Raw genomic sequence first — 19,493 nt, 5'->3', positions numbered from 1 at the left:
ACCACTGAGGCCTGTAGACCTGAAGGCCTGAGATTCAGGGTCTTTTAGGACCATCTCAGACCTCCAGTGAGCTGAAGGGATCCATGGGAACACAGGAGCCGCTATAGGTCAGCAATATCCTTTCAGACTCCTAGGAGACTAAAACATCACCATGGTATTTGGACTGGTCATCACAAATCCCAAGAGCAGGCAGGGTGGGGGGGGCATGGTTTGTGCAGTGCTTGAGTTGGAGTGGGTGGGTGGCAGTGGTGGAAATCACGTACTGTAATTAATTACAATATTTGTACTTTACTTGCGTATTTCCAATTTCCAATACTTTACCTTTTACTTACATTTCGGATCCAAATATTACACTTTTACTCCAATACATGTATTTTAAAACGTTAGTTGCTAGTTACTTTGTAGATTATTAAAAAACATACAGTAACGACTCCAGGCTTAGGCTATATACATTTTGGCCATTTGAAAATAGCTGATCTACAAGCTCACAATGTGGCACGATGTGACGCATTGTGAGCTTGTAGATCTGCTATTTTCAAAAGATTATTATACATTTGACTACTTGAGTTATAATGACTACTTTTTGTTTTGGTACTTTAAGTACATTTTGATGCCAATACGTATTTTCTATTTTCAAGTACATTTAGAATTTCTGTACTGTATTTCTATACTGCAGCATTGATACTTTTACTTAAGTAAAAACTTTTTCCACCACTAGCAGGTGCTGGGCGTGAATGACTGGCAGTAATGCATGTAGTTAAAAGTGGCAAGTCTACTTGGACTGGTTAATTGGTGGCCTGCCATTGAAGCGTGCGCTGCCCTGTTTGGAGGAGATTGCCAGTTCATATTTTATAACTGGACCGGTTCCAAAGAAAACATTTTTTGTCTGAATTATAGGCGAGGAAGTGATAGTTGGACTGAATACTGAGGGAAAGGAAGGGATGGGAGAACTCTGTACCTGTTATCAACAGGTACCACCTCCATCTGACCCGCACCTCCCACACTCCCACACACACCTGGGAGGGAGTGAACATATTCTGTGATAACGAGAACATGCTGCAGGCTTTTAAACCCACCTGCAACAGTAGGAGGTCTTACCAATAAAGTCTCTTTGAGAAATATCCATTTATTATTTTCTGGCCGCATGTCATGTTCTGTTAAGCTTACTCTCCACCGCCGATGTCGGTCCAACTCGGCGGCGGAAGCAGTTGGATAGAGGCTCTTGCTGACAACTTCTCGTCTGCCTTTACGGCACTATCAACGAGTCTGGACTTCTAGTCGGACATCGATCGCCAACCGGACTTGTTTGGTCGGGTCCCGACAGGCTAGCCACTAACCCGTCGGTAGCCCTGGGCTGATGAAAAGCGTGAAAGTGAAACAAGCGACCAGGACAAGCCCACCAGGTTTCACCAATTGAGCCCTAATACATCAGCTATTTTAAAAATAGAATCTAGAAAGCAAGCCCAAATAAGTAGCTACAATTCAGAAATAAGCCCAAACTAAAGCAACACACAACTATGCATATTTACAATCGACTGTATTGAAAAACAAGCCCAAACCAGGCAACGCTGGCAGGCTGCTACTTTTGCCCCCTGGTGTGGTGTGGAGGTGTCAAGAATGCAATATGCTGTCGGCCCGACTTTTCAATGCCAACTAATGTCAACAGACTACAACAGACTAGCAGTCTGAAGTTGTTTGAAGTAGGACGTTTTGGGGTAGACAGTCACCTTTAGTCTTCAGTCCACATAATGTTATATTACATTGTTAGTCTTTACTGTCCTGTGTTATAATCCAGCCTGGATTCCCCCATGGTTTCCCCATGATTTTAGGTAGTAGGTCTCTGAAGAATGGCTTTATGAATGTGTCATTGGGACCGAGCACTAGTGTGGTGTGGCACAACTTTGCATGCATTCAAATTGTAATCATTACTGCAGAGGGCCAAACACAATCACAAAGGGAATGAGTTCTAGGGCTTAAATTACACAAAAAAAACCCTAGTCTAAACGTCAATTTGTCAAGAAACGAACGGGACAGAAATGTTTGCAAACAGCTTGCGAATTATGATCGCACCAATGTTCTCTGGCAGGGAGCACCCTAGGCATGATAAAGAGCTTTAAGTGAAAGTGTCCTCCGCTACAGAAAGGAAGCTACAGAATCAAAAGGTCATAATTGGTCCATTACATCAGCTATCACAGCAATCTGGCAGATGCTCCTTATCTGCATTTCTGTCGTGAGGCAGTGCAGGTTAGATTTTTTCCGCAGCGGTGCAGGTTATATTCTTTCCATAGATGTTGCGAAATCATAAAGTAGAGTTTTAATAAAAAGGAAAGAAAAAGAAAAGGGTGAAAAAAACACATCTACAATAAGTAGCGCTGATGAGAAATACAGATTTGTTTGAAAAGATTATTTTGGGCAGCTTTTGCTTCATTTAGAAATGACGGTGTATAGAGAGGAAGGAAACAGAGACGAGGGAGGGGGAAAGAGATCCAACACGTGTCTCGAGTCAGAATCAAACCAGGCTCACTGCGATTATGTGATCGACACTACGAGAGAAAGAACAGATTCACAAGTTCTGAGTCCGAATTATGATGTTTGTTCCTTCTGTGCGGTCGACTTGGGTACCTCAGGAAAACAGCATAGCTATGATTAAATGGTGCGTGTGTCCGGCATGGCAGGAGGGGATGAAATGGGAAGTAAAGTAATAACTCCAGGGCTGGCCGGGTATCAAAGACGGGTTTACGTCATGTGAGTGATATAATAATAGTTAGGTGTGAATGTGTCCAGGCCACACACTGGGCCTGGGGGAGGGGGGGGGCTCTGAATCGACAGGTCGGACAGTTAGTGAAGTAGCCTCACTAACACTGTCTCGTCCGTCTTTCTCAGCTGACTTTGGCCACTCGTTGTACGGTGGTTGGAAGGCTGGTCGGTCCCGGTTCTTCCTCAGTCACTCCCTTTTTCATCCCTCTTGCTCTCCCTCTCTCTCTCTCTGCCTCTTTGTTCCTCTCCGTCTCTCACACAGTCTCTCCTCGACTCCTTCTCTTTGCACCGTGGTATCTCCAACTCAACAAGCCTATCCTCTCCCGTCCCAACTGCTATCTCCTTTCAGGACACTTCCCTTTCATCTGTGCCCCGATCTTCTAATTTTTTCCTCATTCAATCTATCTGTCCCTCCCCTCTACCCCCCACCCCCCCCCCGGCCCTGTTCTGTCGCCACGGCGCCTCCCCCTCGAGCGCCTCCTCTGTCCCACTGACGCCGCGCACTGCTCCCATCCCCCAGAAAACCACTTCAAACAGCCAGCACCATCAAAGCTGAGAGTTGGCCAACCAACCAACCAGCCAGCCAGCCAGCCAGTCAGTCAGGCAGGCAGGCAGTCAGCCAGCCAGCCAGTCAGGCAGCCAGCCAAGCCAGTCAGCCAGTCAGTCAGGCAGCCAGCAAGTCAGGCAGCCAACCTTCTGCTTTGACTTAAAGTTACTCCCGTCCGTCGCAGGGCTGCTTTCCTCTTCTGATACACATCAAAGATCCTCTTAAACTCAGAGTTTGCTTTTTAAACCTCTTTTTCTTCATGATGATTCTTTTATTTTTTATTATTCCATTGGTTGAGTTCCCCCCCCCCCCCTCTCTCCCATCATTTTTTTTACTTACAGGGTTAGTGTCAGTAATGACATGCACACACACTCTTGGTGTGGTACTGCTTGCCTTTGCAGTTTTCTTCTGCGACTTTAATTGGTTTATTTTCGAAAAGGGTTGGCTCATGCTTCACACGCACGCCACACACATGCTAATGTACGCCCCTGTTACAGTGGGTGGGGTGGGGGGCAGACGTCGGTTAATCCCATGGGGGAAATTCAGCCGATAGTGATATCAACTGCAGAGCATGGGTCTATTCGTCAACATGCCGTCCCAACTCAGTCCCTTTCCTTTGCGCATCCTCCTAATCAATGTGTGCGTCCGTTCACCTGTATCTGAATCTGAGTATGCGCATGCCCGCACATGGTTATGTAGAACATTGCTGATCGACGAGCTCACAACGCGTCGCCTGCATGCTTGCTACTTTGAGCGAAAGCTTCCCCACAAAAACAGAAAAGACGATAGTATAGCATAGAGCCCTGTGGGACTCCGCTCAACCATATGGGGTTTAAGTGGTTAAGTACATTATGAGCAAGAGAAAAGATGAGAGAAAAGGAGCAGACAGACAGGGAGAGACAGCGGAGAGAGGAAAGGAACGCCATAAGCCATTTAAAAGGCATCTTTTTAATGTCTCAACGTTCCAGAGGTCACATGTGGTCATTTGAAATGTTCGCTTGAATCTTTTCACCCTGCTGGAGCGAAACATGCATGTAATGCCAACATGCACCAGAGGATGGCGCCCCATCTGTATGTAAATCTGAGTACTACTGTAGGTATGACTGTCATAGCAGATCTGCTGAAATGTATTTCTTCAAAATCAAATCATTGGAATTTGAATTGGAGGAACTCAGTTACATGAATTATATTAAATCCTAGTAAATAATAATAATACATTATCATTATTAATATTATTATTGTAACAACCAGTTACAACAACAGTTTCCTTGCCATTAGCACTTCTAAATCAACATGAAAGTGTTCTCTAAGAACTTCCCTCTCCTGGCTGTAAGCACTTAGATTATAGGAGTCTGTGGGCAGTTACACAGAGCATTGTCTCTTTAATTCACAGCACATTGCTCCGAAGACACCTCTTAAGGATGCAATAAAGACATTTGAGGGGACGAACTCGGTCGGATACCGGGCATATTTGTTTTACCCTCAAAACAAATCATCCATAAAGAGTAACTGAAAGTTGCAACTCAAGTAAAACTAACCCCATCCCACAATATACAGCCTCTAGGCTCAAAACGAAGTTTTATTTCGAGCACACCCCTATAAAAAAGAAAAAAGAAAACGTCAGAACTTTTGTGTTCCTTGAGAGAACGCTTTAATATTTAAAAAAGGAACCACTATTGTGTGGCTTTATTGCACCGACGTACCAAATAAAGAGCCACATCACACGACCGGGACGGTCTCCAAGCATTTTCATGCGTAAAGTAAAAAGAGGGGAAAAACAAATTTGAAGGGGGGGAAACGGGGGTATTTATAGAGTGGTGTGAGAGACTTTTTCAATGACAGGAGCCCTAATGAAGTGGTGTTTGGGTTTTTGATTCACAGTGCGGTGAATGCGTGGGTCCCTCCGTGACCATTTACTGCATTCCTCCGTAGCCCCAATCCCTCGCTCGCTACACGGAAACCCCACTTGGGGCACCCGGGGAGGCGAAGGGGTGAACTCAAAATAACATGTTCCTCTCTCACTAAAGCCAACCTTTCTCACCAGCAACACCCCTATGTGTGGTGCGATGTGCGTGCGCACGGCCCACCGGCCGCACACACACACACACACACACACACACACACACACACACAGTACGCACACACATGGGTGGGGTGTTTACATGGAGACACACACATGTGCTCAGGAACATGCACACATATGCACATGGACATAAATGGCAGAGAAACAGTACAACATTCAAGAACATGTGGGTGGCAACATGACCAGTCTTAAGGTAAGACTGGTCATCATTAGACTGTTTCACAAGAAAATGTCGGCTGTACATTTAATATGAGTCTGGGAGGTTTATATGTAGATAATAAGTAACGAAGGTCTTTGTATAATAGATTAATGGTATTAGTGGTTCATCTGTTATTATACAAGTGGATATAGCTATGCTTGACCTAAACCAGTAAGACGCCCTGAGGGCGAGGTCGCGTGCACGCATCCGCCTGGGTGACAGTAGACAGCGGCTGGCATGGGGGGTCAGATCAACATGGAATGAATTGTGTACTGGCCATATATGGAGCGTGTCTTGAGTGTACAGGGTTTGACGAGGTCAGAGATCAACATATGGAATATCAGAACAGGTCAGCTCCATATATGGAGATCTAAGGGTTTGAGGTCAGATGTAGAGTTGCTGGCCGGCTCCATATATGCAGATATGGAGATCTAAGGGTCTCCATGATGTCATGTGATGTCACGAGGCGTGACCATATATGGAGACGTGACGTCACGAGGCGTGACCATATATGGAGGCGTGGGTGACTAACTAACGGACGGACGGACGGACGGGAGATGCAGGTTTGCATAAACAGAACAACATTCAAGAACATGTTGTGGGTGGAAACATTAGACCCACTGTCAAACAACTTGTTGACAGATCCCAGCACCTTTGGACTGCAATAAAGAGATGCAGAATTTGAATCCATTCTAACAATTCGTAAGCTGCCCATGCGGTAAACAGTAAAATGTTTGTGGCGGCTAATGCAGTGTTCATTATGTTAAGTAACAGTGAGTGAATGTCATGAAGTGGCCTTCAGGACAGGTGTACTGTACATACTGTACATGGTGGCACCTTTGCAGAGAGCAGAAGACAGGAAACGTCTGAAGGAAGATGGCAGGCGAGTATTGGTGCACTGCTTCCCTCACATCTCACATCTCAAATCAAGTAACCTTTAACCCATTCAGGAGTAGGGACGGGAACACCTTTTTTGGTGTTTTAAGGATTATGTTATACTTGAGCTATTGAAAAATAGCATTTTTGAAAATCATGTGCGGCCAATCTTTGAATATATTCTTTCACAGCGTTTTATTTTTTTATTTTATTTTGGCTTTCGTCTTTATTTTATATTTTGTATGAAGGGACAGACAGTAGGCCAGACTCGATTACCAGCCAAGGTGCCTGGACCGCCATTTCACAGCGTTTTTAACTAAAATCTTTGCATCTGGGGGGGTCCCTGTAACAACGTATATTCAGATGGGGGTTATTACATATAGTTTTTGGGGTCCTTGACATGAAAAACTTTGAGAACCACTGACTAGGTTCTTTTTTAAACTGTCATGATTTAGAAGACAGGGTTAGGGTCTCATCCCTAAATGGGTTAATAAGCCTACTTGTAACTTGCAGGCAACATACATTAAACAATCAGTTATTGGGACAGCGAGTATGCCTTGCTATGTTAATGCATACACAACCATAATGTGCACTATACACACATTAGAGAAGTAAAAAAGACCTGTCCTTGTTCAAGTCTTGCCTTTCTGACCAAGTGCCCTTGTGGGTGTCATAAACACAAGCTCTAAAACCTGGTTGACTACCATCAACTATATGCTCACTGTGCTCTCCACACACTCCATAACTCTTTTCTCTCCTTGTTTTTAGTTCAACCGCTTAAATCCTATACACTTCTATTTCCCCACCATCTGTTATTTTCATAAAATGTTTGCCTATTTTGAACGAAGTTCGCCTATTAAGACATGCCTAGAATTAGGAGGCAAGGGCCCCGGCGGTCACGCCTATACATCCTAACTAGGCCTGTCACAATTATTAAAAAATTGTCTAATCGCATTAATTTGAGATCATCGCAATTATTTTGTCATAGTCCTCAGAATGGTCTCCATGTTGAAAAATGTTCTGTACATTAAAAATAGCCGATCTGATAATTCCCGCTAATTGTTTTATAGTTTAAGATGAATGTGTCAGTAATTTCTCTGTATGTTTCAGTTAGCGGTATTTGTCATATCTGCCGCGTGCATTTCTGATTACAAGGCAAGCGGACATTGTTTTAATTCATATATTCCAAGCCGTTCAGTGTCAAAAAGACAATTAAATTGTTAATTGCAATTATTAGCGTGACAATGAGTCGTCAACTTAAACGTGTAGTCGGGACTTGAAGGGCTTGAAGACACCATACTGTACCACAAGGTGGTTCACTCACGGCCATAATGGGAAACCTAATGGAGACTAATAAGTACAGTACAGTATAGGTGGGTAAATAGTACAGTACAGTATGGCATTCTCAGGGTACAACTACTATACCGCACAGGCAATGACCGTACCAGACTCTTTGATATGGATATGTGATCATTTGTAATGTTATTAGTCTGCTGCTAACATTAATACAGGACCATAGAATTGCTAAATTGATATTAGCATATGATAGTGACAATCTTACTATGCATGCTTCCACGTAATTCTCTCCCCCCAGCAAGTGTGTGTGTGGTGCATGCGTGCGTGCATGCATGCGTGTGTGGTGCGTGTGTGGTGTGTGTGTGTGTGCGTGCACGCATGGTGTGTGTGTGTGTGTGTGTGTGTGTGTGTGTGTGTGTGTGTGTGTGTGTGTGTGTGTATGTGCGTACAGCGTGTGCACACTGCCACAGATAATGAGTTAGGTCATGGCTTATTGTCCAACTCCTTAAACATTAATGTCACAAAAATGTAATGTAATGACACACACACACACACACACACACACACACACACACACACACACACACACACACACACACACACAGTGCTGTTTGAGTGCACCAACTGTGGTTTTAACACCATCTTAATTTAACATGCTACCAGCGCTGAGAACACTGAACATTTCCGAATCTAAATGTGTGTATTCAACAGGTGTGGTGTGGTTATTGTATTGTAAAGAATTTGCCTTAGTGATTTGGTGTGAGTCACCAGAATTCTGCCTTCTATGAATAGAGATATTACTAGTTCCATCATAAGAGAAATAATATTATGCATGATATAGTCTTTATAATATGCATATAACCTGAAGAAGGCAGTTGTATCTGCCGAAATGTTGGTTCCTACTCTGCATCCTAATAAATAATTAGCACTTTGGCTATCAGTGTGTGCGGCCACTCTTTTGTCTTTTTAAGACTTTTTAGATGTTTCTGCTGTGAGCTGGCACCACTACTAAGACTGCTGTGCGTTTAGCATCCTCCTGCACATAGTCTTTATAATACACAATAAATGCAGCATACATTGCAACAATATAAAAAAAAAAAATTGTAAGATATATGGGAGAGGTGTGAATGGGTGGAGGAGTGCAAATATTGGAAGTAAGAGATTAGTTCCAGATGAGATGAGATGGTGGCAGATAAAGACAAAGATAATGACACTATGACAGCCATGTCTTTTTCCTCATTATTCCGCCAAAAGGAATCAGCGTGCACTACAGAGCGTGTGTCGTAAGAAATAGTTTCGATTTGATTTCATTTGTTAATCTGTTGGCTATTTTTGTCGTTCAGTCTTGTCTGTTTTATTTAGCGTGTTTTGAAGTCATACCCGGAAGGGCTCCACTAGCATGTGTTCTGCATCTTTGCTGCTGCTATGTTACATTATTAGTAGCAGTAGATATCACCACTGATATCAATTTACTTTCAATATGACTGAATACAGTACATAGCACGTTACACTATCACTTTGTTGATATTTATATATACACTGTAGTCAACGACTTCATAAAATACCCAGACAGGGTGGTGTCTTTTAGTGAACAGGACATCTAAAGACTAGATGTGCACACACACACACACACACACACACACACACACACACACACACACACACACACACACACACACACACACACACACACACACACACACACACACACACACACACACACACACACACACACACACACACACACACACACACACACACACACTAGAGCTAAAGCAGTCTTGCTGTCCGTCTTGTCTCGTTGTGGTTTGTTGTTGTCGCTCTACCCCTGTTGTCATCTCTGTGTATGTGCTGTGATATGATTGTTTTTGCTAGCCAATCTCTGTGTGTTTGTGTGTGCGTGCCATGCGCGGCGCGTGCGTGTGTGTATGCGTTGCTGTCAATGCAGCAAACTCAGGGTATTTCCTTTTCTGATATTAACGTCAGTGGGAGGATCTGTATCAGGGTTCAGTTTGACACTATCTCTATGTCTCTCTCCCACGCAATCTCTCTTTCTCTGACACCACATTGACTTGAAACTTCAAAGTGTGCAAAAGCAAGCAAATGGACAGGTGACTCCTGAGCGTGTGCACATGGACCTGTAAGGGTCCATTTGGTTCTGTTTCACGGTGTACCATACGAATGCATTAGTCCAGTGGTTCCCAAACTTTTTAGCGCGTGACCCAAACACAGAAATTATTCCAGGACCCAAAATAGTGAAAATAGCAGATCTACAAGGTCACAGCGTGTCGCTTTGCGCGACTTTGTAGTTCTGGCTATTTTTACTACCTCTTAAATATTTGTTCTAATTTATGGAATTTCTTAAATTTTTCTTTCATTTATTCATGACATGCTTTTTTGGGAATGTTTTTGGAAAATGTTTTGAAATAATAATAATTAAAAACCAAATGTTGGAAACAAAAAAATAAAGGGACCCATAAAAATGTGTCCGTGACCCACAAATGGGTCCCGGCACCACTGTTTGGGAACCAGCGCATTAGGCTATGCCACAATCACTCCTGTCTCTTTCACTCATTCATCCCCCGTTACACACACATTCTCTCGTTCACCCACGCTTTCACTCGTCCAAGCCTTTTATTGAACATGCTTTCATACCGTTCATTGATTGCCGGTATACAAAACTATACATTTGCACTTCAGATCGGGGTGTGGCACGTGGCAGTTTCTCTAAAAGCAGCAATGTGAGTCTCGCCTGGCGGTCTGACTTAAAACATAAAAAGCTCACAGCCAGCTAGCGAGGAAAGGAAATGACTCTCATCAATTCCTGCTCACTTTTGTCTTGAACTTGTATGTACTGTCTGTAACTTAGACATTCACATTGATGCGTTTGTGGTTATTGTTGAGATCATTAGACAAGAATGTTTACACTTCCTCTTCTCAGCCCACAGAAATGCAATGAAACTGCAGAAAGACACCACATTAACACAATTCCTATCAGCTAACGTGCAATTTAGTGCAATTATCAAGTCCTCGATTTGCTCTGTCAACACTGGTGATGAATCTGATCTATATGAAATGGATTTTGGATATAAACAAAATTAAATAATTAAGTGTTTTGTGCTGAAGCGGGATCTCCGCCATTTCGAATATTTAACACCGACCTTTCTGTCATGAAGATGCATTCACAATCACATCTTCCTTCACTCCTTGATGTCAGATCTTTTAAACTTAATGGCTTTCACTCTGTCTGATGTTTTATGTATTGTACTGTATATGCTTTAGTAACGTCTGTTATTCCGATTTTAGCTTCTCACAGTACTATGTTCATGTGTTTTCTCAGAATTCTTTTGATGTTTTACTGTTTTATGCGTTTGCCATCCTCATACTAGTTTATCCTCATTTAGTATTCCAATGTGAAGCACTTTTGTAGAGGTGCTTCAAAAAAGATGTACAGACTGTACTCACACTCAATATTAACGCTATATTTAAACAATGAGCGATGAAGCTCCTGACAATTCACAAATGATATATTGCATTTTTGAATAAACATTACATAACATAACCTTTGTAAATGTTTGGATTGATAAATAGCTTTTTGTTTTGCAAAGAGAAAAGCAACACTTACAACACTACATATTTCAATATACTGTATATTTATATATTCAATTTGCATTGCATCAACAGTCAACAAAGCAAGAAACAGTGTGACATAAGTATTTCCAAATGAGTGTTTTTCTCTCAGTGTCGTTAGGCCCAGCCATAGCAAACTAAACCAGGCCAAAAAAAAGAAAGAACATCTTGTATCTTGTGTGTGTGTGTGTGTGTGTGTGTGTGTGTGTGTGTGTGTGTGTGTGTGTGTGTGTGTGTGTTGCCGAGTAGACGAAGGCGATCAGGTGGTGGGTGTTCTTAGTTGTGGTCCCCTGTCTGTGACTCATTGTGTGAATGTCACATAGCAGGTTTGACACATTAAGTGTGGTCTTAAATGGCACGTTTGATTTCTATGATATATATTCAAGGGCAGCCAATACTGTAGCTATGATGATCATTCTACAGTTGAAAATGGATGTATTTCCTCGCTGAGCCGTAGGCGTGTAGGTAATGTAAAATGTCGACGTCGCTGTGCTCGTTTTGCAGTGTGTATGTGGTGACTTGTGGTCCCCTTGTTGCAATCTATGTTAAAAGAGTTCCTTTTGACACCTGTGGAGCCGGCACAACCACGACAGTGCATGACAAGCATGTCCATTTGTCCATTTTGTCTAACTGTCGGACAGTTCATGTATTATAAACAGCGGTAAAACGATGCATTTCCAGTGATTGAGGAGAATGTTTTTCATAGCACTCACTGTAATTTACTTGGCAGGATTGTTAACTTCATTTCTGGCAGCTCCAAACAGAGCAAAGCAGTTAAGAGAGCTCTAATGTACTTGCATGTACATACAATATGTAATGTCTGTAGTAATGAGTGGAAGGTAGGGGTGGGCGATATCATGATAAATATCGTTGCGATGATACAATGGCTCCACGATATGCCTGATATTGTACATATCGTGATACAGTGAATGCACATTCTATGATTTGCAGTTCTATACTTTAATTTACATTTCTGTAGAACGATGGTTTAATTTGTTTGCCAAAAATAATAAGTATTTTGGTCTAAATGGTCTCGTACTCCTTTTTCTTTTCGTTTCTGTTTCCTTGTAGGTGGTTGTACTGTGTAACTTAAAAAATAAGTAAATAACCATAAAAAAACGCATTGAATAAATATCCTGATACTATCGTGTATCGTGAAAGAATATTGTGATATTATATATTTTTCCATATGGCCCACCCCTAGTGGAGGGGCCTCTGTAGATGGCAGGTGGCTGCTAAGTGTCACAGTTCTATGTTTTTACATTTTTAACAGACCGAGGCCAGATTTAGGAATTTGTATATGAAAATAAATCGTGCCCTGTTCTTTTTCATGTTGGGATTTTATTGTTAAAGTTAATTTAGTTATTGCTACCTTGTAGAAATGTTGCTTTCACTAGAAGCAGGCATCCGTATTCCTTACATATCTTTCCATAATTAAGGAGTTAATAAGATTAAACAAAATTGTTAAAAAGGATTTAATTCCTCCTAGGTGGTCAGTACAATTACTTGATAATAATTATATTAAGTACAGTATTCAATAAGAAAAAATACGTTTTGTAAAATAAATCCTAAAGAAACAACCATAATAATATATTTATATGATTTTATTTGCAACTTGTATTTCTGAGTTTAAAGTCCTATATATGGTACTGAAAGGTTATCTACCTTATGACAAATGTTCTGTAATTACTTATCTCAGGCTGCTTTAATTTAAATCTATAACTAGACGCAGAACATTCTCTAATATTCATATTTGCGTGCAGCCTGGACGTCGCACATTAAATAATATCCCCATAAACCACGGCATGGTCCAGTGCTCAGTGACAATTTCAGAAAACTATTCATTCACCCTTCCTTAATCGAGCAACGCCGTTATGTTTTACTTGAGCAGCTCTGAGACAGTAGTATAGCTAATAGCAATGGGAAGTACATTTTCCCAGGTGTCCCATGTAGTAAAGGCACCTAGGTCGAAAAGCAGCAATCTTTATAATCTACCATTTTTGTAAAAAAAAACATTTTATAACATCAACATGAAATGGTAGCAATTATGTAGCAAATGAGGCCTGTAGTCATGTTTGTTGCAATTTGAAAGCCAAAGAAACAAACAAGGTAATTCCTAGGTCATTACCGTGTACTTACCATCTCACCACATAATTACTAAGTAAATAACGGGTCACATGTGTTTAAAGTGTTACTGTAGATGCCCACCATGCTGTAAACAGAGCAGGATCTATTTCTCCAAAATCACCCTATAGCAATAAAGATTATCTTTGCACCTTCGTAAAATAAAAACAAGAAATCGTACTGCTGCTTTTCCTCGATTTTAGATGTGCTCGATACTGTATGTGGGAATACATTTTCAGGTGGTATACGTAGGAATTCTGTCCTTTCATATTTCTCTCTCTCTCCCTCCCTCCCTAAATCAGGCTGCGACTAAAGGCTTTGTATGCCTTTAGTCGAGTATATTAAACTATGGATCCATTTATCCATAGTTGGTCCTATGCAAACATTTAGGGGCCCTCACAGACCAGACTGTTATGTTCCGTTTCTTGCAGAGAGATATCCACACTCTCTCAGATGACACTTAGCAGTCTGTCACTGTCAGAGATGAAAAGGACACTACTGCAATGAACATTTGCACATGTTATTGTTGTAAGACAACAAAAACAGTCCCCAGAGGACCGACTGATTGACATTGTCAAGCATGATGCAGCACAGTTCAGCGAGCATTCTCTGGATATGAGTCACGCGCTTCCCACGCACACTACATATGCAAATAAATAGCTGTTCTGCACTCTGCTGCGCTGTGCAGTGTACTATTCTCTCTGACATATTACACACTCGTTAAAGAGATGCACACTTCATCATTGGTGAAGTCCTTTGTTAATTGACATGCATACATATCTGTGACACAGACAGACATAATACAGTAAATATGGCTGCAAAGCGCATGCATACACACACACCCAGGCACCCCCACAAGCCCCCCTGCACGGTTTATAAAAGCTCTATTGGTCTTATTCAAAGGCCCGCTGAAGAATGCACATGCTATCCAAATAAATAAATCAAGGGGTCCGATAATGAAAGCCATCCCCAGCGGCACACCGCTTTAATGACAGCACAGACGGGCCACAGTGTCACTCACTGCCATGGGAGGGAAAATTAGAGCCAATTTGACACTAATCTGGAGCAGATTGTGCTCCTCTCTCTCAGGGCCCGGCGGTGGTGGTAGTGTGCCCCGGCCGGCGCACACGGAAACCCCTGCAGAGCCGATAAGGCCCGACCTCAGCATCACAGTTGTCCTGCTTTGTGGAAGCAGTTTTGATGACCAATTTCACCCCCCATAAAAACAAGTCGTTCCCCTCCACATGGGCTCGGTATAGCATCGCATGGCGCTCTCCACGGGCCTACTGTAGAGAGAGAGAGAGAGAATCTGAATGTTTTGCGCATGTGGCTGTTTTTCACAAGGTTGTAATCAGCTTGGAACGGTAGATACAATTTGCGGATACAAATGGATACACATGTCGGTTATAAATTCAGAGATTTGCCAATGCGATGTAAGACAGCAAATATGTTTTGTAGCGTTCACCAGATCATTTGCTGACAGTGAGAACAATGAATCACTTTTGTGCACTGTGCAATGCTTGCACTGATTCACTTGGTATCAATGTGTCTCTTTGCCCATCAAGCCACGGCGTCATAGTCATAGCTGAAAAGCTACACTCATTTCTCTGTGTCTTATTATACATTTGCTTGCGAGTGTATGTGTAATATTGGGTGTGAGTGTGATAGCTCAGTGTGAGCAAGATTTAAACGTGGTTGCCTTGTAAATGGAGTGGCACAAGATATGGTTATCTGACAGGATGATTCATTATGAAACAGCTACAGTATGTGTCTCCCCTGATGTACCAGCCTGTCTTGAATTGCTAAAGAGTATCTGCTTTATGAAAGGCATTAACAAAACCAAAGCTTAGTCATTACGGTAATTCTGGGTCACAACTGTTTAACCCATTTTGAGCGGGAACCCCTTTTGGTGGTTACATACATTATGTTATAATTTAGCTATTGAAAAATAGCAGATCTACAAGTTCATAGCAAAGAAACAGTGACATAGAAATGTCCGTTCCCATCTATCTCTTCAGGCGTTTCCTGTCTCTTTCCACTGATGCCATCAAATAAAGGCTTGTAAATGCCCCCCCCCCCCCCCCCCCCCACACACACACCCCACTCCACCCGCAAATAAAATTAATAAAAAGGTAATTAAACACGCTTTTGCCAGTAGCAATGTACTCAGATCAGGACATCGGAATTTAAATGACATTGGAAACCTAATCCAAATGTTTTTTTTACAGATTCACAAATGTGCTTTTGAGGCACAAAATTGTGACACATCAGATGCATGATTATTACCAGTACCGATGTTGTCTAAAAAGTAAAATGACAGATATACAGTAGGCCTATATCGGCCAAACCGATATATCGTTCAGGCTAGAGAGGAGGATGGTTATTTGGTTGTGATTAGATATTGCCAATCAGCGGGAGGAAGACGAAGAGAGTCCTCACAAGAGCCTGGGAAATAGGAGCCTACAGTTGAAATCCCAGGCATGTGTTTATGATTGTCATTTATTGTCCTTGCCATGGGAAAAAGTGGTGTGCCTTTCCAATTCTGCTCCAGTTTGGGCACATGGGGTACAGCAGCAGACCTTTGACATGCAGTACAGTGATATATCGTTTCTGTTTTTTACTAAGTCATGCACAAAAGGAAGATTTCTTTTTGTAGTCGTAAATAAACTGTCTTCATATTTGTCTTCCAGTTTCTGAGACATAGTTACACGGTGTAATTTTAAAGTCACGTTTTCAACTTCACACAAACAATATTTCCATCCCTGTAAGGTAAAATTCTCCTTAGTAGAAATGCCACTTGAAATTGAGCCAGGACAAATCACCATGGGGATTTTCTAACTTTTAAAGTTTGACATCATGTACGGAGTAACGATTGCTGAAACAATCGTAATTTATTGTGACCTTACTTTTTCCAGTTCTGGATCCCCTTTGTGAAATTGTGTAGGTTGCAAGTTGAACACATCTGCCTTGTATTGATCCTAATCCACAGATCAACCCACACAAAGCCATATGAAATATCTCCTGATAAGAAACACATTGAACTGCTTCACATGAAGAATATTTCATTCCCTTTGCTTACAAGGTAATGGGATACTGCAGCGGCACTGAAATTGAGCACAAACAAATAATTATGGGGGGTTTTCAAAGTCAAACAACATGCGAGGAATATTCTGAAATTTATGAAACTTTTGCAAAATTTCTGGTGGTGCCCACCCCCCAGCCCCACCCCCTCTTGTGTCTTGTCGCTTTGCTTTCGGTTCCTGAAATCGCTTGTGTAATTGTGTAGGTTGTTAGCTGGCCTATGTTGATCATAATCTACAGCTCAATCCATGCAAAGCCATATGAAATATTAGCTGATAGGAAACACATGTTTATGACATTCTGAATCCTAGTGGGAAAAAATGCATTTTTACACTACAAAATAATTTGTGTCTCATATGGAATATGGATCAAAGACACATGTGCCAGACATTTGATTTTAAAATGTATTGTTGCACTGAAGATGCCTTTAAACGGGTTTAGGGTTTTGTGATTTACAATACTGTGCGTGTGGAGTATTACATTGTTCTTCCTCAGCGAGACACCCACAAACGTGCCGAGCGTAAATCTATCCAGCAGACTCCCATTTTTAGCATGAACGATATTGCATTTAAAAAACTGCAACTCCTATATGTGACCTAACGTCTCTATTGTTTCCCCTCTGCCTGTGTGTCTCTCTCTTCCGTCTCTGCTCCTCCCCGGCCGGTCACCACAGTGGACATCGAGCGGGCCAGTTCGCTGGGCTCCGAAGGAGAAGATGAGGTGGGCCTGTGGAGCCTGGAGCCCCAGGACTGCCAGGAGAGCCTGGGAAAGACCATGAGCCTGACGCCCAGCGAGGGGACCGAGGAGCCCGGCAGCCCGCCGGCGGCGCGCTCCGGCCGGCCACGCAGCCTCAGCCCCGACGGCAAGAGCCACTGGGTGGCGGCGGGGGAGCCGGAGGGGGAGGGGGAAGACGGTGCCGTCTCCGCCCCGCCTCTCATAGACGGGGAGGAAGAGCGCGGTTCTCTCAGGAGGATGTATGGTGAGTTATACGTCTTTGTGAAAGCAGAGTCACATTATGCCATTATACAGTGAAGGTGGATTTCTCTTCTGTATACCATTAACCCATTCTGACCCGAGATCAGATTCTAAAAATGTCTTCTAAATCCTGACGGTTTTCTGAAAAAGCTATGTTTCTGTGTCAGTCGTTCTTCGATTTTTCAAAAATAGCAGACCTACAAGCTCGAGAGCTTGTAGGTCTGCTATTTTTCAATAGCTAAAGCATAACATAATGCTAACACCAAAAGGGGTTCACGCTCAAAATGGATTAATTGGGATGTTTATCTTTTTTTAATGAGGCCATTCAACAATAAATCCTATTTTAGGTGCCCTTTTACTGTGGTTTGGGTGTTTGTGCATCTGTAAACAAGTTTATAGTGCTCTTTCTGACGCAAGACCCGTTCCATTGTTGGGGGGTGCTTCTCAAAGCCTTCAAGATACACACCATCTTATCAGCTCCCCATGAAGACGAAAGTCATTCCTATAGGCTATTCCTTCTCTTTGGAGAGAGAAAAAACCCCCTTGTGAAAGCATGACAAAAGGAAGTCATCCCACACGATGTAACAATATTTCCATGCATCAAAGAGGTGACGTTACGGTACTGAAATCAGAACGGGGCGACACAAGGCTTTCCCTTTTATTTAGAGGAGATCAAAGGCTCACGCGGCTTGCCTACTAACAATCACTTAGCCCTCTCGCCTCGTGTGATTTGGCCTGCCCTGATGAAGGCAAAGCGGAGTTTTTACAACGCCAACCACACCGGCTCTTCCCCATGCCACATGAAAACGGCTCAAAATATGCCAACATCTGCAAACATTTGAAAAATCTTCCTCAAAGTCAATGCGCTGTAAGCAAAGCTGACTGGTTTGAGTCATGATAGAAGGCGCCCGCTCTCCTTCACGTATGTCTGTGGCTTTCTGTCTTTTCTGGCTGCATGGTATACTACAGTCAATGGCATGGATTAAAAAAAAGAAAACTTATTCCAAAAATCTAGTACTAGGTCCGGCTAATCGGCCCCAAAATAGATTTTCCTCAGTCTGTGTTTAACTGAACAATTTAGCCTTATTATTTTCAGTTGCAGGCAGTGTCGTTTTACAATACTGTCACCCCCTATATAAACACACACACACATGCAGCGCTCACGCGCACACGCACACGCACACACACACACACACACACACACACACACACACACACACACACACACACACACACACACACACACACACACACACACACACACACTATGATGATGGTATATACTATTTGACATGTATAATGTACTATATATAGCAGGAGCAATGATGCTCTCAAACAGGCATTCTTATTCCTGCGCAACAGCTACTGAAAGGACTACAGATGTATCGGGTTAATCCAAACGTTCAGTGCCATATGAATGCAAACGTTCCCAAGATCTCAGTGGTTACGATTCTGTGCCACCGCCACATAGCTACATTTGAAATCTGAGGTGTGCCTTGAGACTCAATCAATAGCAAAACTAACTGTGTAGACAAACTTATGACCGTTTGAAGTTCCACTTTAGATATTTCAATATATCCTCTATATCCTTATGCAGGTCAGAACTCAGACTCCCAGAATGCCTTGGAGGACCTCGCCCAGTATGACATCCTCGTCCAGCTGAGGAAGGCCTCGAACCCCGCCAGCCTCCTGGACCACCACCCACACCTGCCCCACAACGGCAGCGCCACCATTTACCACCCTGGCAGCAGGCTCGACGAGCTACCGCCTGCCATCTGGTCACCCGGAAGCCACCACCACTCCCCTGAGGGACACGGTAAGGGTCAACCCCTTTAAACATGGTGTGTCCCTACTATGGGCATGTCAGAATAGGCGAAGGTGTTATGTTAAAATAGCGATCTACAAGATCACAACACGTTGCACAT

At 42.6% G+C, this 19,493-nt stretch overlaps 1 protein-coding gene across 1 annotated transcript in view; it reads left to right on the top strand.

Moving 5' to 3' along the window:
- The window catches only part of LOC310862828 (zinc finger E-box-binding homeobox 2), a 35,227-nt gene that overhangs the window by 8,684 nt on the left and 7,050 nt on the right, over positions 1 to 19,493 (top strand). Inside the window, exons 2-3 of the mRNA XM_083770930.1 lie at positions 17,267 to 17,572; positions 19,166 to 19,384. Coding sequence (XP_083627056.1) covers positions 17,267 to 17,572; positions 19,166 to 19,384 — 525 coding nt within the window. The remainder of the gene's footprint in view (positions 1 to 17,266; positions 17,573 to 19,165; positions 19,385 to 19,493) is intronic.

This window comes from Protomyctophum parallelum (assembly GCF_964188405.1).
Source record: "Protomyctophum parallelum genome assembly, chromosome: 8".
In the NCBI taxonomy this organism is placed as follows: domain Eukaryota; kingdom Metazoa; phylum Chordata; class Actinopteri; order Myctophiformes; family Myctophidae; genus Protomyctophum; species Protomyctophum parallelum.
The sequence above is the reverse complement of the archived record's forward strand: the minus strand, read 5'-3'. Positions and strand labels throughout refer to the sequence as shown.